Source organism: Panicum virgatum, chromosome 6K, assembly GCF_016808335.1.
Source record: "Panicum virgatum strain AP13 chromosome 6K, P.virgatum_v5, whole genome shotgun sequence".
In the NCBI taxonomy this organism is placed as follows: domain Eukaryota; kingdom Viridiplantae; phylum Streptophyta; class Magnoliopsida; order Poales; family Poaceae; genus Panicum; species Panicum virgatum.
Genome location: NC_053141.1, coordinates 41987790 through 42012345, shown reverse-complemented (window position 1 = coordinate 42012345; position 24556 = coordinate 41987790). Strand labels below are relative to the sequence as shown.

The following is a 24556-nucleotide window of genomic DNA, read 5'->3' as shown; positions in this document are numbered from 1 at the left end:
ATACTAGCAATTTGTGTGCCATTACTTTCATAGAATAGTTTCTTGATAGGAAAGGCTATAGGTTGCTAAACTCTTTTGGGATAGGGATTTTCACACTAGAACAAATTAGTTGCACATCTAGATAACATGTTTTAGTTTAAGTTTTGTGCAAACTAGTTGGAGCCATAGGTCTAAGTTTTTATTAGTGCCTAATTCACCCCTCCCCCTCTTAAGATAGAGCACCTGCTCCTTTCACAACCAAACAATCTCTTCATTCAGATTATGTACATGAGTAGATGCAGCAAACCCCTAATAATGCGGGCAACCAAACACACCTGCCTTGAATGAGGCATCCAAGGTACTACAAGTCTTTCGGCTCGTGGCCGAACTTCTAAGGCCACCTTTGGAAAGTAGGATTTGTTTTTGTCTCATGTGAAATTTATGTAATAGTGAATTGATTATTGTGAAGTTCTTACAACAATTCTGTGAAATTATTCCTGCGTTCCAAACAACCATTTATCCTTGGTCCTTGTCATGCTAGTATTTTTTTTTCGTTTGGCCCTCCGAAACACTGACCACGACTTTAGCCGATTAATTAAGAGTATGATCACTTTCTCCCGGGTCCTTGTCATGATGGTAGTACCCCCCCCCCCCAAGACACTGACCACGGCTTTAGCCGATTAATTAAGAGTATGAATGCATACCCAGAGGGACAGTGACCTTTTGTTCATCATGTCTTACCCGAGAGACACGAATGATTAATTAGCTTAGCGGTGGGGAACCCGGGGAAGGCCCCAAAGCCCCCATCGAGCTCTACAGTCATACTCCCTCCGTTCCAAATTATAAATCATTTCAAGAATCTTGGAGAGTCAAATTATTTTAAAATTTGATCAAAATTATAAAGAGAAATATAAAAATTTATAACATCAAATAGATGTAGTATGAAAATATAACTAACAAAGAATCTAATGATACTTAATTGATATCATAAATATTATTATCTTATCATATAAATTTGGTCAAATTTGAAAAATTTTGACTCTCCAAGATTCTTGAAATGACTTATAATTTGGAATGGAGGGAGTACAATAGGTCAAGTCAATTCTAGTAACAACCAACCGGACACCGCGCCGTCCACCAGCTGTCCTTTGATCTTAGAAAAAATGTGAACGGTTGTAAAGACCACCAATTGAGGTCTGGTCGACCAACCTCTCATTGATGAACCGAACCTCCGTGAGAAAAATGACGGTGGTTCAGAATAGCTACGGTGCTGTTTAGAGGGTGCTGAGTTATGCCAAAGAAAGATTCCTGCTGCTTCACGCTGGAGGATAGGATGCTGTTAAACAACACATTAATCTGGAATCTTATTCTTGCGCCCAATGCTGCACGCCGAGGGTCGTGACCTGGTGCATGTCCCGCTTGTCGTTTTTTTTTTCTGGGTTGGATTTGGCTTGTTTTGCTGTACGCTCGAACATTTTGGTATGAGTAGCACTTGAATGATGTGTCTGAGGTTCACACTTTTTCCGAGAAGTATACGTAGGTGCTGCTCTAGTGCTCTACCATAGTAGTCTCCTTTTTTTTTTAGAGTTTTAGGAGCCAAGCTCCCCGTCTTAATTGATGAAAAGACGAATACAGTTTACAGCACCAGTTCGGCTTACCACCAAGGCAGCCAACAGAGGTATACAACCCAACAACAGTAAGACAGGCAACACCAAAGCTAGAGTAAGACAAGACTAACGGAAGGGCAGTGGCACAAAACCTCGCCACTGTCACCAGCACAGACACTTGCCCAAAATTTCTTCAAGTCCTCAGGCCTCCGCATGGCAGATCAAGATTCCTCACCACCGGCCATCAGCAGTTCACCTTCACAAAGTTCCTTACAATTCTTCTGGCATGAGCTTCGGCTCCCAGCTGTAGTCAGAGAGCTTCCAGAGGGATAGGGACGTCGCCGATAGACCACGCTTCAGCCAGTAATCCTCCCAGGTCTTGAAGCAATCTTCCTTAGTTCTTCTACCAAAGAGGAGAGGCTGTCTTTCTGGTTCCAGGACACAGAATTATCCAATTCTAAAGTGTCCCAGCAATTTTCAGAAGAAGCACTTCCATACTTCTCCACCTTGTGTTCTGAAAATGCATATCATTTCTTAATTTCCAAAGACACCATAAGGAAGCAGAAGTAAACGTGTTAAGAACTAGAAAGCGTTTATTGCTGAGCCACTTGCCACCTATTGATTCAAAGTCAGAACCTATATCTAAGTTTAGGAGCACAGAAATCACGCCCCACATGTGTCTTGCAACTACACACTCAAAAAACAGGTGATGAGAAGTTTCTCTTTCATTGCAGAAAAGGCAAGTATTGTCCTCTAGAATTTTGCCCCTAGTCTCCAAAACATCCCTAGTCAGATTCTTATTTCTAGAGAGTAGCCACAGGAAAAAATGGACCATTGGTGGGATGACAAGCTTCCAGACAGCAGACACATGGGTTTGTTTGACCCCTCTAAAATTGATAATCTTGTAGAGAGTTTGCGAAGAGTAAACCCCTTTGGATGAGAACATCCAAATCAGAGAGTCTTCCTCGAGGGTGAAATTGATGCTAGAGGCAATTTGCTTAACCTCCAGCCAATCATTCATCAATCTTTGACCTACAGTCCTTCGGAAAGTACATTTTAAGTTCTTTCAAGTTAGGGATGCCTAGGCCACCTCCATCATTGTGATATCTTTTAACCCAGGAGCCAAGCAAGCAAAGGTTAAGGTCTCTCAAGTTAGGGATGCCTAGGCCACCAAAATCTTTACACATCGACACTGTTTCCCAATTAACTAGGTGGTACCTACGGTGATCAACTGAATCATCCCATAAACAGTTGGCCATCTGTGTGTTAATTGCCTTTATCGCCCACTTAGGGAATTTGATAAAGGACATGAGGTATATAGGAATACTGGCTAAACACGTTTTAATCAGAACTACTCTAGCTGCATGTGAGAGGAGCCTTCCTTTCCAGCTAGCAACTTTCCTCAGCATTTTATCTACCAGGGGTTGGATATCTTCTCTTTTCAGTTTTTCATAATGAAGAGGTACACCTAAGTACTTAATGGGGAAGGACCCCACAGGACAACCAAAGATGTGTGAAATCTTGTGTATCTCTTCACCACTCAGGTTAAGAGGGATAATTTCACTTTTGTGGAAATTAATCCTCATACCTGAGAGTTGCTCAAACCACATCAGGCAACCCTTTAAGTTCCAAAGGTGTTGCTCATCATAGTCTGAGAACAGGATTGTGTCATCAGCATACTGAAGAGACACAACACCTCCATTTCTAAAATCAGTTAGTAGACCCCCAAACAAAGCACTCTCTACGGCTTTCTCCAACATTCTAGTGAGGGTATTACCAACTAAATTAAAAAGGAGGGGGGAGATAGGGTCCCCTTGTCTTAAGCCTTTCCCTGGCTTAAAGAAGCTGCTCTCTTCACCATTAAGGTTGACCCCAATCGACCCTCCAATCACTAGATGTTCAATCCAACTTATCCAAGTCAGATTAAAACCCCTAGCTTTAAGAATTTCAAAGAGAAAGTCCCAACTTACCCTATCATAAGCTTTCTCGTAATCAAGCTTGAGGATAACCCAAGGTTGCTTTGATTTCTTAACACTATGGACCAATTCATGATCCACTACCACGCTTTCTAGGATGTACCTACCTTTAATAAAGGCACTTTGGCTTTTGGCCACTAATCTATTAGAGACTTTGCCAAGTCTGAGGGTTAAAACTTTCGAGAAGATTTTAAAACTACAATTAATCAGACTAATAGGTCTAAAGAACTTCATGTTACAAGCATTTTCAACTTTTGGGATCAGAGTTAGCATGGAAAAATTAAGCCTACGGAGATCTAGATCCCCTTTATGCCAATCGTCAAACATTTCTACCAAGTCAGCCTTGATCACTTCCCAAAATTTCTGGTAGAATAAGAAAGAAAGGCCATCAGGCCCAGGTGCCCCTTCTAAGTAGCAGCTAAAAACAACCTCCTTAATTTCAGCTTCAGAAAAGGGGGCACAAAGCATGTCATTCTCCTCAGGTGTAACTTTATGAGAAATGTCCTAGAAACTTTCCTCTAAGGAGATGCCAGCTCTCTCTTCCTTAGCAAACAAATTTTTGTAAAAGTCTACTGCTATTTTCACCATTCCAGCTTGGTCATGAACTTGACCATTTGGGCCCTCTAGGAAATCCACCCTCTTTTTCCTACTTCTTTGATTTGCCACCGCCTGAAAATAAGTTGTGTTTCTATCCCCTTCTATAATGTCCCTCTCTCTCGATCTCTGTCTAGCCTTAATTTCTTCTAAGGCCCAGATTTTTTCTAAATTTCTAGAAGCAGTATCCATCCTATCTCTCTCACTGTCTGACAGAGATCATCTGACTTCCAGGAGCTTATCCAAGCTATTATACTCATTAGCCAGAGCAGTTTTTTCTCTGTTCATCTCAGCAACCTCATTAGCTGCCCAACCCCTGACTAACTTTCGAAAAGTTCTCACTCTAAATTGCCATCTATCTCTAAATTGCCATCTATCTATGCTCTTAACCTCATTGTAGGGTTGAGACCAAACTTTTTCAACTATTTTGGTAAAAGAATCTTTTTCTAGCCACCATTTCTCAAACCTAAAGCACTTCTTACCAAAGAAGGCATTAGTGCTTGCATCTAGTAGCAAAGGATTATGATCACTAGGAAGTCTGTCGAAAGCCTTCACTCTAGCCAGAGGAAGAGCTAAATTCCAGTCAGTAGACACAATAATCCTATCAATTTTAGCCATAACTAAATTCTCCTGGGAGTTAGTTCAGGTGAACTTCCTGTTATTAGCACTGAGCTCAACCAAAGCCCACTTATTGACCCAATCATTGAAGGCATCTGCCCACTTATGATTGATTCTAAGGTTACTTTTATCACTGCTTAGCCTTACTAGGTTAAAGTCACCTCCTATGATGGTGGGGCCCTGCCACTTACCCATCACAGCATGTAATTCATCTAAGAAAGCTTGTTTTCCTTCCTCATAGGAAGAGCCATAAACTACAACCAGCTTCCAGCTGAAGCCAGTTTTCTTGTCAGTAATCATAATGCTCACAGAGAAACTAAGGATATCTGCCACTACCACAGTGTATAGATCAGCATTAGCACCAACCAGGATACCACTTGCTGAGCCATTTGCTGGTAAGAAATTCCAGCTGAAAGGGACAGTCCCAGTTAGAGACCTAAGAAACCCAGGACTAAAATTTTCTTTCTTTGTTTCCAAAATCCCTACAAAGTCAGCATGAGTGTCCCTAATTCTACTAGTAATAGCAGGGACTCTGCCAATTTTACGTAAGCCTCTAATGTTCCAGAAGAGACCTATCATTTCAATCTAGATTTATATTTATTCCTACCTACTTTCTACCAGCTACCATTATCTCATTAGGGTCATGGCCATGCCCCTGGGAGAAGGAATTATCAGAGGGTGTTATAGGATCTCCATCCTTTTCCCCAAATCTAGCATCACTACTAATGAGCTCAGTTACTTTAGAACTATTAGGGCTAGCACAGCACTGTTTGCAGTCTTTTCTCAAGGTAAGCTCTCTTTGGTGTTCTAATTCTTCCATAGAAGAGACTACTTTCTTATAGCCAGGGTTCTCATCCTGAACTGAAATTCCTATATGTTTAGCTAGAGAAACAAAATCTGAACTGGGATTAGAAGTAGAAGATGTGTGTTCGGTTTTCTTACCTTAGAAACAAAATCTGAACTGGGATTAGAAGTAGAAGATGTGTGTTCGGTTTTCTTACCTTTGAGAGCTTGTGGGCTCCACTTCCTCTTGATGTCCTGGGCTTTCTCTAGAGCAGTCCTAGTGTCAGTAGGGTTCCTCCTACTCCTCCCTTCAACCTGTATTGGCCCCTAGGTCCTAGATTTGTTTTTCTATCTTTTTGATGCCACTTCAGTTTCAAGCTCATCTTTGTAGGTCATCTCCTGTTGAGATACAGATTTACTCTGGAGAGCATACACCCAGTCATCAGGCAGCTGCATCAATTCATTGTCTGAGTTCTGCTCCTCATCTTGCTCAGCCTCACTGCTTACCTCTTGTCCTTCCAGCTCCATAGCCTGTAGAAGGTTGATACACCTGGGAATCTGATTGGAGCAATTTGATAGCCCTTCATTATCAGCAAATTGATCCATCTGCAAGCAATTTTTAACACTCCCCTTTTGAGAGCTGGCCAGCTTGCCCCCTGCTTTACCTCTGCCCCCTAATGTGCTACCCTCCCCAGGCTTGTCATTGCCAGAAGGGGCCTGGTCATTGTCTCTGTTGCCATCTTGGTTAGGAGCTGTTGGATCCCACTCACCCCCCAAATCCTCCCCAAGTAGGTCATCATTGTCTAGGTCCTCATCACCTTCCTCACCATCTTCAGCACCTTTATCTCCACCTTCACTTGGCTTTTGGTCTTGTATAATGCCTTCAGCTTTGAAAGTTAGCAGATACAGTTTGTCACTCATCTCTACTATTCTTTGCATAGGTATTTTCTGTGGATTCTTGCACATCAGCCTAACTCTTATCATACTAAAAGAACTGTTGAATAGGGACAGCCAGTCCACCTCAACCAGTTTGCCTAGACTAGAAGCCACTTCCTTAACTGTAGTCCAATCACACCATTTTGGCAGTATCCCTTTGATTTGCACCGACTTTCTCATTTGCCAACAGCCTCCAGTTCACCATCCCAAGGCTTCAAGGAAGCCAAGACACCTCCTCTCAAGTAAAAGTATGAGGTCTTGTCGTTTGTCACACTCCTATCTACTCTTTTGTGGGGAGGGAACTTCACTAAAAAATGGTAATCTTCAACTTTGGTCAAGTGCCAATCTCAATTCTTATCCACCTGCTCCTTTAGGTTCTCAATAATCTCTTCCTCAGTTATGTCACCTTCCTCAATAACGAAGACACCAGAATTGTCAAAACCTTTCCAGAGATTGAACCTGCCAACCCTAGCCTCAACATCGATGTGGTAGAAGCCCAAACCTGTACTGGAAGTGCCATAGTACTGAGCTGCCAATATTGGTTTCTTACATTCCTCACAACCATCAGACACATGATCTTTCTCATGGCAGATGAAGCAAATTCGAGGCTCAGAACAACTCGAAATGTAATGGCCCGAAGCACCACAATTGAAGCAGACCACATGTGGAAATTTGTTGGTTTCAGAAGGAATTACCTTTGAACCACATGGAGGATCTGTGGTCTTTTCTTGCCTCTTCGGATCCATCTGCCCTTGGGGTTGTTTCTCACCTTGCTGTTGCTTCTGTTGGGAGTTCTGCTGAGGCTGATTCCGCGGTTGATTCGCCCTCCCGCGACCGACGAACTGCCCTCTCGATCTGGACCCAAAGGGATGTGGGGGATATGGAGGGCCGAACTGTTGCATGGCTGGCGGCTGGGGGTAGTGCTAGTTGGGGAAGAAGCCGATCGGAGGTTGGGGATTCTGGAAGAACCCTGGTGGAGGAGGAAATTGCCATCCCCCGTTCCCTCCACCCCAGCTCTCCCACTCCGTATCAGGAGCCCGCGGTCTCTATCGCCCTCTTCCTCTCCCCGCCATCGCTTGTTTCACCACCTGTGCAAAGGATCTTCTCCCTTCCTCACCCCACAAGAGCTCTGCGAAGGAAATCCTTGAGGGTTTCCCAGCAAAAGTATCTGAATCCCCAACTGGAAAGCAATCACTCGCACTGAATTGTTTCGAGGTCCAGAGATCCTTGCGGATCCAGACCAGGTTCTCCGCCGCCCTCTTCTCCCTAACCCTAGGTGTGGGGGAATCGGTGGGGACGAACCAAAGCTGCCCAAAAAATTCCTGTATCGCTCCGTCATCTTCAAGCGTGGGGTGGATAGAGCGCCCAGATCTCTTCTCCAAAGGGCCCTGCTCCATCCATGGCCGAGAGCTCACCACCTAGCCTCTCTCCCACCTGCCGCATCTACCTCCTTTTGGTGGAAAAGTGCGCTCCCTCTCCCTTGTGGAGCCCAGACGGGGGGGGAGCCGTGCGCCCGAAGCGGGCAGGATGCTGTCAGGTGGCTCGCCGGAGCGCGCCTGACAAGTTCCCGACGCCGCGCTGCCGGCAGTGTGGGGGCCGTTCCGGCCGCCGCACCTGAAGCTTCGGTCGCCATGTCCGTTCCTGTGAATGTCGTTGCTAGAGCCTCCTAGTAGTCTCTCCTTTAATTTAGAGCTCCTTTGAAACACATGATTCAGGATGCATGACACCGGCCGGCAATCAAACAGGAATTTTAAAACACATGAAACTTCTTAATAGAGCCTTTGTACGTAACAAAGGAAAAACATAGAATGTGAAGAGAGAGATAAACACACAAGAAAGTTTTTATGAGGTTGGAGCTTATGTTATATTTTCTCCGATTTTTTTTGGAATGAACCATCTATTCTATTATCTTAGTATTTGGCAAACAAAAGAAGCATCCACGTTCGCTCTCAAGGTTTACTAATTCCCATGTTAATCGAAGGAAAAAAAATATAAAAATTACCCACCACTGCCATTACGATAAATATTAGTCCAAAATACCCTTACACCAAAATAAAAATAACCCAGTATTGTCATTATGAAAAATAAAATCTAAAATATCTTCTAGATATGTCTAAGTTACAAGTATATATATTAATTAGAAAAACTAAAACCAATAATAATTATTCAATTGGAATAGAAAAACAGAAATAATTATATCTAAAATATTATTAAAGCTCAACAAAACAAATTGTTAGTGTCGTAGGTTAGATTTGAACTATATTTATCAACACTAAGGCATAGCTTACTATAACGAAAAGGGTGATATATGGAAAAAGTAGTACATATTTTAAAAAAAAGTAAGATACAAAGACATAAATTTTTGAAATTTCATTACTGGCTGCGCAAATGTACGCACCATACGCCTAGCTCTATATAATTTTTGTAAAATTCTTAGGTGTCCAATCCATTATTCTAAACGGACACAGGAAAAATTTCTATACATTCAACTCCCACAAAATTCCTATCTCTATTATTTGTTCCTGATTAGCGACAACATATAGATGGCACTTGAACATTCAAGTCTCTTCAAGAATGCCAACTGAAAGTAGATTTGATACTAAGTGTTAGAAGAGAAATGTGAATTTTCTACTAAGACATAGTTCTGGCTCCTAATGTGGAGCAGCCTCCCATGAGGAGCAGGAGCTATTTTGGAAATCATTTGGCAAAATAATTTCTCAATGGCAATTTAGTAATTTTAGATATCTTTGTTGGAAGAGGACATGGGCTTCTCCATTCTAGTTAAAAATGGCTCGGGCTCCCATGTATGTATACTTTTCTTTTCTTAATTATACGTTTAGTAGGGTTTCATGAGAATCTATTTTAGAAGCCATGCCAAAGAGGCCGTAAACTTTGGCTTGGCATCTTAGCACAATCTTGGAGCATTTAATCGGGGAGCGGAGCATCATTTATGGTCCACCGGCCTGATTTTACATAGAGGCTCTGTTTAGTTCCCACTCCGTAAACGCAAAAACACAAAATTTTGCGAAAGAATCTTACTAATTTAAAGTACTAAATGAAGTCTATTTACAAAACTTTTTACATGGATGGGCTGTAAATCGCGAGACGAATCTAATGAGCCTACTTAATCCATGATTTGCAACAATGATGCTACAGTAACCATCCGCTAATTATTAATTAATCGTAGATTAATTAGCATCATTAGATTCGTCTCGCGATTTACAACCCATCTGTGCAAAAAATTTGTAAATAGACTTCATTTAGTACTTCAAATTGGTAAGATTCTTTTTCAAAAAAAATTTGCAAAAAGAACTAAACACGGCCAGAATAGCCTTCCCGGACCAAAAGGTAAGTCCTATTCGTCAATTAGAAAACTTTGATAGCTAGCAATCTTGGTGCTAGCACAGTCTTGTAGCTTTAATCAATGAGCGGAACTTTCTTTATGGTTCACCAGACTGATTGTCCGTAGCATAGCCACCCCAGACCTAAAGTCAAGTCCTCTTGGTCAATAAGAAATAAAACCTCGACAGCTAGCCATCAACTTGGTGTTTGTTTGATTGCCAAATAGAATTTCGTCTTCGTCAATACGAAAACATCGATAGCTAACCATTGATTTGGTGTGTGTTTGATTGCCAAATAGGATTTCAAACATAGCTGGCAATATTGGTGCTAGCAGTCTTGTATTTTTTAATCGACGAGCAGAGCTTTATTTATGGTTCACTAGACTGACTGTCCGTAGCATAGCTACCCCAGACCTAAAGTCAAGTCCTCTTGGTCAATAAGAAAACCTCGACAGCTGGCCATCACTTGGTGTTTGTTTGGTTGCCAATAGAATTTTGTCTTCGTCAATAAGAAAACATCGACAGCTAACCATTGACTTGCATTGGTATGTGTTTGATTGGCAAATAGGATTTCATACATGCAGTATTGTCTAACTCGGATATATGCATGCAACCTGAATGTATGCATTGTATATGAAAGGAAAGTGTTTGGTTGATTGTATGGTAGCTATACCTATGAGTGTAATAACCGTGTTAATGTGTTTGGTTAACTTCATCACGACTGGGTGCAGAGACCATTCACCCTGAGGCTAACATATGGGCCACACGGTGGAAGAGTAGTTGAGCTCATTTTGGGTATGTCTAGTCATCCTGTACAAGGGCATATTTTGAAAGAGTGGATGCAGAATGATTCTGTTAATGCAGGCGTCCAAACAATCTCTTTATTCTGATTATACACATGAGTAGTTACCGTGGACCCTTGATGTGGGCAACCAAACACATCTGCCCTGAAGGTGGCATCCAAGTAAGGTACTACATGTCTTTCTACTGGTGGCCGAAATTTTAAGGCAACCTTTGGAAAATAGGTGTTTTTTTTATCTCATGTGAAATTTCTGTAATAATGAACTGATTATTAATTGTGAATTTCTTACACCAAATCTATAAAATTATTCGTGCGTTCCAAATTAACAACCCTTTCCTTGGTCGTTGCCATGCTTGTATTTTTTTTCCTCCAAAACACTGACCACGACTTTAGTCGATTAATTAAAGGTACTAGTAGCTTGCCCGTGCTAACGCTACGGGTGACATTCCATCCATGAACAAATGCAGGCAAAAGAAAAATATATGTTCCGATAGTGAAGAATAGCAATGCTAACACTACGATTGCATTTAAGTCATACACATAAAAAATTAAAATGATAGTGTAGGTTTCTATAGTCTAAAAATCTGATACTTAAGTCTCACACCACATCCATAAAGGAAAATCAGTCTTTTACATGAGGAATAAGATGTTTGAGAAATTCTTGAATGTCTATTTCATCATCGTGTACCTGACTTGTGAATAACCTTTTCAGCTCTTTGGGAACCTCCGATATATGTATGTTTACCTTTCCTTTTCTACGACAAAACCCAGGTGGCTCATACTGAAACCTCATCGCACCACAGAAACGGCAGTCAGGAACATTTCTTAATTTATGCCTCTGTGGCAGGTTCTGGTAGATCACTTCATAAGGATCATCAGTCATACTGTGCCCTCCTGCACCCTCCGCACACACACCATATGACTCATAATTGTCATCTGTGGGAGAAATAAATATCCAGTATTAATTGATTTATGAAAAAACTGATTGGCTAATACAATATATATATCTATATAATATAATTAAGGTAATTGTCAGAAACGATGTATGTAGGAAGTAATGGAACCTTGTGGTTGTAGCAGAACGATTCCATTATCAGCAGCATATAAATCGTCGGTGTGCAATACATGGCCACCGTTCATGTCGGTTTCTTCACCGTCTTCAAATGTATGGGTAGGTTCGAATATGGCACGGTCGAATTCATCTAAATTGGTTTTGGCAGCTACATTGTTGGAGGCTAGGCCAGGCAAATTTACATCTGGAAATAAAATAACATGGTCACACATAATAAGAGTACAATTTTCTTTTTCAACCTCAGTTTTAGCGGACTTAGTTGTAAACATTCTCACCTGGCAAGTCGCTGGCGTTTCTTCTATAGTGCTGCCCCTTACGTTGCAATAGAGCCTCCTTGTTATGTGCATCCATGTTGTTGTATCTCTCACTTTGACTACGTAGGTAATCCATACTGGATGACCCACCTACATGCACAATGTAATATTTAATATGCACAATGTAATATTTAATATTAGTGAAACATATAAAGTAGAGAGGGAAGTAGACAATAGAGGGAAGTAGATTAAAAAAATATCCCGCACCTTGCGATGCAATGTTTGAGGGTCGTTCTGGGCATACAGATGGTCTACAGGGCCGCGGCGGAGACCCAACGACCGGAACACGACGACGTCTGGGGGCGGCCGTGGAGTCCCGAGACAAGCGTTGCCCACGGTTGAACACGATGATGGACAACAGCCGCGGTGGAGACCTGACGACCAGCACCCTCGGCGGAGACCCGACGACCGGAACACGACGATCGGCGGCAACCACAGCGTAGACCTAATGATCGGGGTTGAATGTGACGACGAGCAGTGGCCGCGGCAGAGACCCGACGATAGGCGGTGGCCGTAGCATAGATATCCAGTGGCGATGTGCACATGTAGGGTTTCATGGTGGAAACGTTTGATTTTTTTTTTGGAATTTTTTCCTCAGCGAGAGACCAGCCCTATTCACAGTGGAAACATTTGGTTTTTTTGGGGGTGGGGGGGGGGGGGGGAGGGGGGAGGTGGGTGGGGTTTCCCTCAGCGGAAGACCATCTGCACGGTCAATGTATTTCATTTTTTTAAGTGGGAGATCGTGGTTCGAACTAGGGACTTGGCGTGGGGGGTTTTGCGGGCAGAGGGTGGACGTCGGGGAGGTGTGTGTTGGAGTCTAGGGAGGTGTGTGTTGGAGTCTGGTGATAGACAAAACACTGGCTATCAGATCAAGTTGAAGCCTACGAGAGATAGCTATCATACGTAGATTTTAATAGAGATAGTTTCCTGGGTATAATTTATAGGGTACACAATGGTTGAGACATGAATTATTAATTAACTTAGCGGTAGGTAACACCGGGTAGGCCCCAAAGCCCCCATCGAGCTCTACAGTTGTACAGTGGGTCAAGTCAATTTAAACAACCGGACGTCATGCCCTCAGGTAGCTGTCCTTTGATGTCAGAAAAATGTGAATGGCTATGAATAGCACCGATTGAAGTCTCGTCGGGCCCCGTTTGAGGTAGTAGTTACCTTGGAGACATGAATGATTAATTAACTTAACGATGGGTAACATGGGGTAGGCCCCAAAGCCCCATCAAGCTCTACAGTTGTACAGTAGGTCAAGTCAATTTAAACAACCGGACGCCGTGCCCTCAGCTAGCTGTCCTTTGATGTCAGAAAAATGTGAATCACCGTGTTCGGCTGATCGGTTGCCCTCCAACCCTACAATATTTCTATCTCACACCACTCCAGCTCCAGCCTCCGGCCACCATCCAGATAACAGTATTTTTCTCTCACACCACTCCAGCTCCAGCCTGCCGAACACGGTGAATGGCTATGAATAGCACCAATTGAAGTCTCGTCGGGCCCTGTTTGAGCTAGTAGTTACCTTGGAGACATGAATGATTAATTAACTTAACAGTGGGTAACACGGGGGTAGGCCCCAAAGCCCCATTAAGCTCTGCAGTTGTACAGTAGGTCAAGTCAATTTAAACAACCGGACGCCGTGCCCTCAGCTAGCTATCCTTTGATGTCAGAAAAATGTGAACGGCTATGAATAGCACCAATTGAAGTATCGTTGGGCCCTGTTTGGAGGTGGTACTTAACTTGGAGACATGAATGATTAATTAACTTAGCGGTGGGTAAAACGGGGTAGGCCCCAAAGCCCCCATCAATCTCTATAGTTGTACAGTACGTCAAGTCAATTTAAACAACCGGACACCATGCCCTCAGCTAGCTGTCCTTTGATGTCAGAAAAATATGAATGGCTATGAAGAGCACCAATTGAAGTCTTCGTCGGGCCTGTTTGGAGGTAGTACTTACTACCTTGGAGACATGAATGATTAATTAACTTAGCAGTGGGTAACACGGGGTAGGCCCCAAAGCCCCCATCGAGCTCTACAGTTGTACAGTGGGTCAAGTCAATTTAAACAACCGGACGCCGTGCCCTCAGGTAGCTGTCCTTTGATGTCAGAAAAATGTGAATGGCTATGAATAGCACCGATTGAAGTCTCGTCGGGCCCTGTTTGAGGTAGTAGTTACCTTGGAGACATGAATGATTAATTAACTTAACGGTGGGTAACATGGGGTAGGCCCCAATGCCCCATCAAGCTCTACAGTTGTACAGTAGGTCAAGTCAATTTAAACAACCGGACGCCGTGCCCTCAGCTAGCTGTCCTTTGATGTCAGAAAAATGTGAATCACCGTGTTCGGCTGGTCGGTTGCCCTCCAGCCCTATAGTATTTCTCTCTCACACCACTCCAGCTCCAGCCTCCAGCCACCAGCCAGATAACAGTATTTTTCTCTCACACCACTCCAGCTCCAGCCTGCCGAACACGGCGAATGGCTATGAATAGCACCAATTGAAGTCTCGTCGGGCCCTGTTTGAGCTAGTAGTTACCTTGGAGACATGAATGATTAATTAACTTAACAGTGGGTAACACGGGGTAGGCCCCAAAGCCCCATTAAGCTCTGCAGTTGTACAGTAGGTCAAGTCAATTTAAACAACCAGACGCCGAGCCCTCAACTAGCTGTCCTTTGATGTCAGAAAAATGTGAACGGCTATGAATAGCACCAATTGAGGTATGAGTTGGGCCCTATTTGGAGGTGGTACTTAACTTGGAGACATGAATGATTAATTAACTTAGCGGTGGGTAAAACGGGGTAGGCGCCAAAGCCCCCATCAATCTCTATAGTTGTACAGTAGGTAAAGTCAATTTAAACAACCGGACACCATGCCCTCAGCTAGCCGTCCTTCGATGTCAGAAAAATATGAATGGCTATGAAGAGCACCAATTGAAGTCTTCGTCGGGCCTGTTTGGAGGTAGTACTTACTACCTTGGAGACATGAATGATTAATTAACTTAGCAGTGGGTAACACGGGTAGGCCCCAAAGCCCCCATCGAGCTCTATAGTTGTACAGTGGGTCAAGTCAATTTAAACAACCGCACACCATGCCCTCGGCTAGCTGTCCTTTGATGTCAGAAAAATGTGAATGGCTATGAATAGCAGCGATTGAAGTCTCATCGGGCCTTGTTTGAGGTAGTAGTTACCTTGGAGACATGAATGATTAATTAACTTAACGGTGGGTAACATGGGGTAGGCCCCAAAGCCCCATCAAGCTCTACAGTTGTACAGTAGGTCAAGTCAATTTAAACAACCGGACGCCGTGCCCTCAGCTAGCTGTCCTTTGATGTCAGAAAAATGTGAATCACCGTGTTCGGCTGGTCGGTTGCCCTCCAGCCCTACAGTATTTCTTTCTCACACCACTCCAGCTCCAGCCTCCAGCCACCAGCTAGTTAATAGTATTTTTCTCTCACACCACTCCAGCTCCAGCCTCCAGCTCCAGACTGCCGAACACGGTGAATGGCTATGAATAGCACCAATTGAAGTCTCGTCGGGCCCTGTTTGAGCTAGTAGTTACCTTGGAGACATGAATGATTAATTAACTTATTGGTAACACGGGGTAGGCCCCAAAGCCCCATTAAGCTCTGCAGTTGTACAGTAGGTCAAGTCAATTTAAACAACCGGACGCCGTGTCCTCAGCTAGCTGTCCTTTGATGTTAGAAAAATGTGAACGGCTATGAATAGCACCAATTGAAGTATCGTTGGGCCCTGTTTGGAGGTGGTACTTAACTTGGAGACATGAATGATTGATTAACTTAGCGGTGGGTAAAACGGGGTAGGCCCCAAAGCCCCCATCAATCTCTATAGTTGTACAGTAGGTCAAGTCAATTTAAACAACCGGACACCATGCCATCAGCTAGCTGTCCTTCGATGTCAGAAAAATATGAATGGCTATGAAGAGCACCAATTGAAGTCTTCGTCGGGCCTGTTTGGAGGTAGTACTTACTACCTTGGAGACATGAATGATTAATTAACTTAGCAGTGGGTAACACGGGTAGGCCCCAAAGCCCCCATCGAGCTCTATAGTTGTACAGTGGGTCAAGTCAATTTAAACAACCGGACGCCGTGCCCTCAGGTAGCTGTCCTTTGATGTCAGAAAAATGTGAATGGCTATGAATAGCACCGATTGAAGTCTCGTCGGGCCCTGTTTGAGGTAGTAGTTACCTTGGAGACGTGAATGATTAATTAACTTAACGGTGGGTAACATGGGGTAGCCCCCAAAGCCCCATCAAGCTCTACAGTTGTACGGTAGGTCAAGTCAATTTAAACAACCGGACGCCGTGCCCTCAGCTAGCTGTCCTTTGATGTCAGAAAAATGTGAATCACCGTGTTCGGCTGGTCGGTTGCCCTCCAGCCCTACAGTATTTCTCTCTCACACCACTCCAGCTCCAGCCTCCGTCCACCAGCTAGATAATAGTATTTTTCTCTCATACCACTCCAGCTCCAGCCTCCAGCTCCAGACTGCCGAACACGGTGAATGGCTATGAATAGCACCAATTGAAGTCTCGTCGGGCCCTGTTTGAGCTAGTAGTTACCTTGGAGACATGAATGATTAATTAACTTATCGGTGAGTAACACGGGGTAGGCCCCAAAGCCCCATTAAGCTCTGCAGTTGTACAGTAGGTCAAGTCAATTTAAACAACCGGACGCCATGCCCTCAGCTAGCTATCCTTTGATGTCAGAAAAATGTGAACGGCTATGAATAGCACCAATTGAAGTATCGTTGGGCCCTGTTTGGAGGTGGTACTTAACTTGGAGACATGAATGATTAATTAACTTAGCGGTGGGTAAAACGGGGTAGGCCCCAAAGCCCCCATCAATCTCTATAGTTGTATAGTAGGTCAAGTCAATTTAAACAACCGGACACCATGCCCTCAGCTAGCTGTCCTTCGATGTCAGAAAAATATGAATGGCTATGAAGAGCACCAATTGAAGTCTTCGTCGGGCCTGTTTGGAGGTAGTACTTACTACCTTGGAGACATGAATGATTAATTAACTTAGCAGTTGGTAACACGGGTAGGCCCCAAAGCCCCCATCGAGCTCTATAGTTGTACAGTGGGTCAAGTCAATTTAAACAACCGCACACCATGCCCTCGGCTAGCTGTCCTTTGATGTCAGAAAAATGTGAATGGCTAAAGAGCACCAATTGAAGTAATGAAGTCTCATCGACCAGGCCCGGTTTGGTTCCATCACTAAATATTAGTAACTTTAGTCTGAAAGAATCTTATTATTTAGCAGTATTAAATAAATTTTATTTGCAAATCTTTTCACATATGGATATTATTTTGCGAGACGAATCTAATGAGCCTAATTAATCGATGATTGACTACAGTGATGTTACACAGTAACAATCTACTAATTATGGGGTCAAATACCTTATTAAATTCGTCTTGTGATTTAGCACATATTTCTACGGTTAGTTTTATTATTAATATATATTTTATACTCTTAAATAATGGTCAAACATTTGATGTGACCCTCACTAAAATTTAGTAAGAGCAACCAAACAGGCCCACTCGACACAGAGAAATGAAGGCCTGCTGTGACTGTGACATGTCTGTAAAGATTCCTGCTGCATGCTTCACGTTGGATCCTACTGTTACACAACCCTTTAATATGGAATCTTGTTCTTGCACCCCCAATGCTTCACACTGGAGGGTAATACCGTAGTAGTGGCCTGGTGCATGTCGGGCTCTTTTTTTGTTAGGTGGGTGTTGGCTATTTTTTTGTTGGAATTCCTTTTTTGTTTGGGCCGTGTTTAGTTACAAAAATCAAAATTTCAAAAAAAAATTTCGGCACCTGCATGAAAACTTAAATCTAGACGAAATAAAAAACGCATTGCGACTGCTGTCTGTAAATGACGAGACGAATCTAATGAACCTAATTAGGCTGTAATTAGATGCTAAATTGCTACATTAATGCTACAGTAAATAACCTCTAATGCCAAATTAATTAGGCTCATTAGATTCGTCTCGCGATTTACAGACGAGTTCTGTAATTATTTTTGTGATTAGTCTATATTTAGTACTTCAAATATAGAAAGATGCCTTTTCAAAAACTTTACAACACGCAACTAAACACGGCCTTGGTGGGTGTTGGCTTGTATTGCTGTAGGCTCGAGCAAGTAGCACTTGAATGATTTGTCGAGGTTCATAATTTTTCCGAGTATACACCGGTGCAGCTCTAGCATAGTAGTATCTCGTTTAGTGGTCCTTTGGAACATATGATTTTGCAAAACATAGTAATAGAAAAAAAATACAGGATACATGACAATGGCAATCTCACAAGAATTTAGAACACATGAAGCTTCCTAATATATCCTTTGGACGCAACATAAGAACAACATAGAACGTGAAGAGAGAGACAGACATACAAGAAAGTTTTTATTAGGTTGGAGCTCATGTTATATTTTCTCCTAAATTTTTAAGGCATGAACTCCCTTCTATAAAAATTTTGGATTATTCTTTGGTGTCTAGTCCATTATTCTAAAGGGGCATAGGAAAATTTTCTACACATTTCAAATCCCAATAAATTCCTGATTCAATCCTTTGTTCCTCATGAGGGACAACATATAGATGTCTCATGAGCATTCAAGTCTCATAAAGAATGTCAACACAAACTAGATGATACCAAGTGTTAGAAGAGAAATATGAAATTTCTATTAAGACCTAGAATTCAAATTGAGTTTTACCTCCAGAGCTTCCTGGTTTACTTAGCTAGGTAAAATTTGGCATATTTCATATATATCATGCTAGAAGATACTAGGCTATTCTATGGGTTGTTTCTTAGTTGTATATGAGTAACATGTGAGTTATTATGAGCTATACAAGAGTTGTCATATAGTTGTAACTTGGTTGTCATCTAGTAGGTTATGGATTGTCATATTAGTTGTATTTGAGTTGTCTAAGGCCTTGGAGCCTAAAACAGAGGCAATGCCCTTATGTTTTGTAAATTTGTCTCTTGTATTCACCATTTTATCAATACAACTTGATGAACTTATTATATATCTTGGATTAGATCTTGTTCTTGAGCATTGGATTGAACTTGTACTATCTGTGTATTCGGATTGTTTTCTGTGGATTCGAACTGCCCTTAGGGTGTTATCTCTACTAGCACATTATTGATGTTGTTCCTTCAACACTTTATGTTGTTCTTATAGTTATTAGCACCTTGTACTTGACCTCCAATATAGTGTGCCGCATCAGTTCCAAAGGAGGGTTAAGAGAAAATGTGAACCAGTTCCAAAGGAGGGTTAAGAGAAAATGTGAACGACTAAGTCCCCATTTGGCATGACTCTGTCTCCTCAAATTCATCTCCAGCTTTGGCTACTCAGGTGGAGTAGCTTCTTATGAGGAGTAGGAGCCATTTTGGAAATCGTTTGGCAAAACATCTTCTTAATGTCAATATAATGTAGTAATTTTAGAGATCCTTGAAGGGAAAGGATCCAAGAGAAGCCACCGTTTTTTTGGGCTTCTCCATTCCATTTAAAAAGGGCTCCGGCTCCAAGTGTTAGACGTGTGAATCCAATTTTCTTTATCCGTTTAGTAGGCTTCGCGAGAAGCCATGCCAAAGAGGCCATAAACTTTGGTTTGGTGTCTTGGGGCTAGCATAGTCTTGGAGCTTTTAATCGATGAATGGAGCTTTATTTATGGTTCACCGAACTGGTTTTCCGTAGCATAGACCGTTCAAGTTCTAAAGGTAATAAGTCTTCTTGGTCAATAAGAAAACGTCGACAGCCAGCCATCGACTTGCCATGTGTTTGATTGCCAAATAGGATCCATCGGCTTCTCATGTGTTGGATTGCCAAATAGGATTTTGTCTTCATCAGTAAGAAAACGTCAATAGCTAGCCATCGACGTGCCGTGTGTTTGATTGATAGGATTTCATCTTCATCAATAAGAAAACGTCAACAGCTAGCAATCGACTTGGTGTGTGTTTGATTGTCAAATAGGATTTTTTTTTCGTCAGTGGAAAACGTTGACATCTAGCAATTTGACTTGGCATGTGTTGATTGCCAAATAGGATTTTGTCTTCGTTAGTAACAAAATGTGAAAAGCTAGTCATCGACTTGGCGTGTTTTTATTTCCAAATAGGATTTCATCTTCATCAATGAGAAAACGTTCACAGGTTGCCATTGACTTGGTGTTTCTTTGATTGCCAAATATAGGATTTCATCTTCATCAATAACCATGTGTTTAGTTCTGGGACTAGAGGGATGGGTTGGCTATGTCCCTCGTTTTGGGGATGGAACCACCCCCTCTTAGTGTTTGGTTCAAAAGGCTGTGTTCATCCTGTTTTTTGTTTGATCGGAGGGATGGTAACAGAGGGATGGAGTACAGTTATCATGCCATAGCTACAGTAATCAGCGGGTCCCATGTGTCAGTGTCAGTCTATCAGATTCTTTATCTTCCTCCGCTCGACAGCAGCACCGAGCCAAGCTCCTCGCCTGCTCACCGCGGCCCGCCCGTCGGCCCCATCCTCCTCAGCCGCGCAGTCTTCCGCCCGCCGGCCGACCTCGCCTGCCCACCAGCGTCGCCCTCCATCGCCGCCCTCCCGTCCGCCGGCCGACATTGCCTCCATGCGCCGCCGCTCTGGACGGCACCAGATCCACGGGGCCGAATTCGCCGCTGCCAGATCCGGGGCCGAGGTCGCCGCCACCACGCTCGACCTCCCCGCCGCCGTCGCCTACCACCGCGGTGGCGCGGTCAAGTTCGCTGCCGCCCCGTCGCCTCCTCCAGCTCCCCCACCTGCCATGGCCACGCTACCCATCCACGCCTTCGCCATGGCCGTGCTCGTCCGCCCCGGCCAGTTGCGCTCCGCCCACGCCTCCGCCAGGACCGCCGCCCGGCCGCGCTCCTCCGCTTGGATTGCCATGAGAAGCTCTGACTCGCCTCTCTGCTCCGGCATTGAAGACGAGGAGACGGAAAGGGTGGAACCCGAGGGGGTTGAACTCGTCCGCCAGATTTGGGCGGACGGGTCCAACCCGCATCTGAGGGGAATATTCCCTCAGAGTTGGTTTGGTCCCCTGTCCAACCCAGAACCAAACATCAAAAAGAGGGGTTCGACCCATCTAGGTTCGTTTCATTCACCCAACCAAGCACACGGTAAGAAAACGTTGGCAACTAGCATTGACTTGTTCGTCTTCGTCAATGAGAAAATGTCAGACAGCTAGCTATCGACTTTGTGTGTTTTTATTGCCAAATAGGGTTTCTTCTTGGTCAGTAAGAAAACGTCAACAAGTAGCCATCCACTTTGGTGTGCGTCTGATGGCCAAATAGGATTTCATACATGCAGTATTATTTAACTCGGATATATGGATGTAGCCTGAATGAATGCATTGTATGGAAAAGGAAGTGTCTGGTGCATGGTAGCTATACCTACGTTTGTAATAACCCTGTGAATGTTTTTGTTTAACTGCACGAGTGGGTGCAGAGACCATTCACCCTGCGGCTGGCATATGGGCCACATGTTGCATAACTAGTTGAGCTCATTCTGGGCGTGTCTAGTCGTGTTGTATGACGGTATAATTTTAATGAGTGGATGCATAGTGATTCTGTAAATTCAGACAACCAAACAATCTTTTGTTTGGTTTCTTTCTTTTTTTTCTTCGTTTGTTTTGTTATATAATTTCACTCTGTTTGTACAAAACTCTTTAATTTATAAATATATTAATCAGTAAGGGTTCACTCCTCCTGTTCACCTAAAAAAACAGACAAGCACTCCTGTGGGCAAGCAGGACCCCCCCCCCCCAAAAAAAAAAAAAACCCCTCTAATCATGGAATTTTGTACAGATTTGGCTCCCCTAACTAGCTTTGTACGTTATTTCCGTTCATATGTTTATTTAGTTATGGTAAATTTCATGAATTCGGTAAAATTTAATGTATTTTCTATCAAATTCTCCTCTGCACAGTATGTTACGGAACACCACAACTTAGCCTCCTATCCACACATTTATGTTGCACTGTAATTGCTTCTTTAATCAATTCTATCCAGGTAAAGTAATATGGGTTAGAGGATCGGTAGTTCGGTACCGGCACACGGTCATATATACAGAATATTTTTCTTAGGTTAGAATGAGAGAAATCCAAGTCACAGTGGTCATATTTTGCTAAGTTGTAATGAGAGAAACCAACCATAAAATCCATCGCAAAAATGTATTGCAAATTTAAGTTTGAGGATTGGGGGTTGATGTGAGAGATTGAGCGAGCTGAGGCTTATCCGGAGTGTGTAATAAGTAGATACACCTACGTCGACAATCTCATCAGCAGCAAGATCTTACTGCCCTGCTTCTGAGGCCACCCTCACCCCACTAGCTCCTATCGATCTCCCACGTGCACGAACCGAGCTTAGCCCCCTTCAGCTTGCGTTGCGTGTTTCGTGATGATTCACTATACACGGTACATCCCAACAACCAGAAACTGGGCCAAATTACAACATCAGCACTCAGCAATGGCAAGATCAATTCCCACAATAACAAAGATGGAAGACTTACTATGAGTTTGGAAGAACGACATCAATTGAGTACGATTCAACAAGATGGACGGATTGGATCTTCCTGTGCGGTACAGCACAGTAAAGTACATGGCGTATCGACGAAAGAAAGTTGAGCACAATGATATATGGAATTGAAATTGGAATTGAAGTACTGGTACTATGGTGCTACCGGATAGCTGCAACCTCCAGACCCCTTGTGGTGCGTGCGTGTAGCGTACTGCCATTACAGGCCTCGGTGGCGGTATGTGTGTGCCAAGCCAAATGGATTGGCTTCGTTGATCGTCGGGGGAACCATCTGCGGTGGTACGACGAACGGGTTCGGCGGCAGATTCTTGAAGGGCTTGGCAAACATCTCTGCGTTCTCTGGGAGGCAGTTCTGGTGGTAGAAGGCGAGGCAAGGCATGCAGCGGTAGGCCCAAACGGCGGGCGTTTGGCACGCTGTGCACATGGTTGGAGCGGAGCAGAAGAGAGCGAGCTCGTGCTCGTGCGCCACGCTTGGCATCAGCTTCGGCAGCATGGCGCAGACAGTGTGCACGAAGAAGCCGCACGAGCGGCAGAAGTAGTGCATCCCCTCGATCTCGTTCGTGCACATCTCGCAGCAAACCGGGAGGACGCCGCCGTGGGGAGTCGATGACACCAGGGCTGCGTGAACATCCGCCCGCACCTCCAGCAGCGTCCGGCCCATGTCCGCGCGTGAGTGCTCAAGGACGATGTCGTGCTGCGGGTGGCCCCAGAAGCTAAACTTCTCCGGGCACGTCGCGCACTGGCCGTGGAGATTGAAATCACAGCCCTTAGAGCAGCAGTAAGTCAACATCCTGGAGCCGGCGAGCTTGCATGCACTGCATACAAACTGCTTCCCGCTCCTGTCCAGCGCTAGGGGGCAGCTGGGATGAAGACGGTGGTCTCTTATCTGTTCCTCCATGGCAGCGAGCGGTATGCTCTGCCCTTTGGATTGTGTGTGAATGATTGGGAGATTGGAGATGGGCAGAAGACACCTTCCGACCCGCGTATATATGGGGATCCCCGCATCATCCGGAACACCACAAGCCATATGCCGCAATCCAGCGGCTAAGACGCCGGGAGCTTCCAAATACCAAGGAAAGTCTAATGAATTCCATCCAATAGTAAATTTTTCGCATAATAACCTTTCACATATGCTAGTTGCTGTAGAGACTGTTTCAAATGGAAGCTGTTTATTTTGAGTAAGTTCTTCACAATTTGATTCTTGCCCACAATCACAACCTTCAAAACAAAAGGAACTTGAGGAGTTGAGGTCGCACCCCTTTGAACAATTCAGGGACGGAGCCACATTGGTGCATGGGTATGCACAGAAATACCCAACATTTCAGCAAAACAATGAAGTATATCTATGATATATAGATGTATATTGCTTGTGTTAGACAAATTCACCCGCTCTTAGCTTCCTATCTAAGCCTAAACTGATTGCAAACAAACCAACAAGCAAATATGACAGCAGGCAATTTTAACTTATCATTTTCTTATTGCCTAGGAATACCCAACTCACAATTTCTAGCACTGCCACTGGAACAATTACCCTTGGAAGTTGCGGGAGTTTCCCATTGTTGTGAAACTATTTTTCATTAGAAAGAGATAACATCTACGAGCAGGCTTAAAACTGAAATACCTTCTTCCTTCTCTCCGACCAAAGTGTTCTAATTTTTACCTTTGTAACGAACATGACACCATTTATGCCATTTCAAGTGATTTTGGTGATCGAATGACAACACAATCAATGGTACTAATGGTATTGTTAAGTGAACATTTCTAGATCCCAGGGATGAAGTAAAAAGGCCATGCAAAGCAAAACACGAAGAAAGAACTCAAAGAAACACTGAATTGGATGAGTTCTGCAGAAATCAGTAGCACCGGATGAGCCAACGCCTAAGCATCGGTGTATCCGATGGTTACCGGATGATCCGACGCCCTGGTGTTTCTAAGGCACCGGTTGAACCGACGGCATCACGACAGGCATCG

The 24556-nt window shown here is 43.6% G+C and overlaps 2 protein-coding genes across 4 annotated transcripts; both read right to left on the bottom strand.

Annotated features, from left to right (window-relative positions):
- Positions 1 to 1588: 1588 nt before the first annotated feature.
- LOC120713707 lies at positions 1589 to 12657 on the bottom strand. 3 transcript variants are annotated; one of them, XM_039999659.1, is made up of 5 exons: positions 12230 to 12657; positions 11984 to 12112; positions 11701 to 11892; positions 11325 to 11572; positions 1589 to 2100 (listed from the first exon to the last, which is right to left on the bottom strand). In XM_039999659.1, exons 2-5 carry the CDS (start codon positions 12096 to 12098, stop codon positions 2044 to 2046), a joined length of 612 nt encoding a protein of 203 aa, XP_039855593.1. In that variant the 5' UTR covers positions 12099 to 12112; positions 12230 to 12657; the 3' UTR covers positions 1589 to 2043. The 3 variants fall into 3 exon arrangements, with proteins under 3 accessions (XP_039855593.1, XP_039855591.1, XP_039855592.1); XM_039999657.1 differs by lacking the exon at positions 1589 to 2100 and having other exon boundaries at positions 11130 to 11572; XM_039999658.1 differs by lacking the exons at positions 1589 to 2100; positions 12230 to 12657 and having other exon boundaries at positions 11130 to 11572; positions 11984 to 12220.
- Positions 12658 to 22517: 9860 nt separating this feature from the next.
- Positions 22518 to 23557, bottom strand: LOC120713706. The gene has a single exon (XM_039999656.1). The coding sequence runs from the start codon at positions 23481 to 23483 to the stop codon at positions 22785 to 22787; it is 699 nt and encodes a 232-aa protein (XP_039855590.1). The 5' UTR covers positions 23484 to 23557; the 3' UTR covers positions 22518 to 22784.
- Positions 23558 to 24556: the final 999 nt, after the last annotated feature.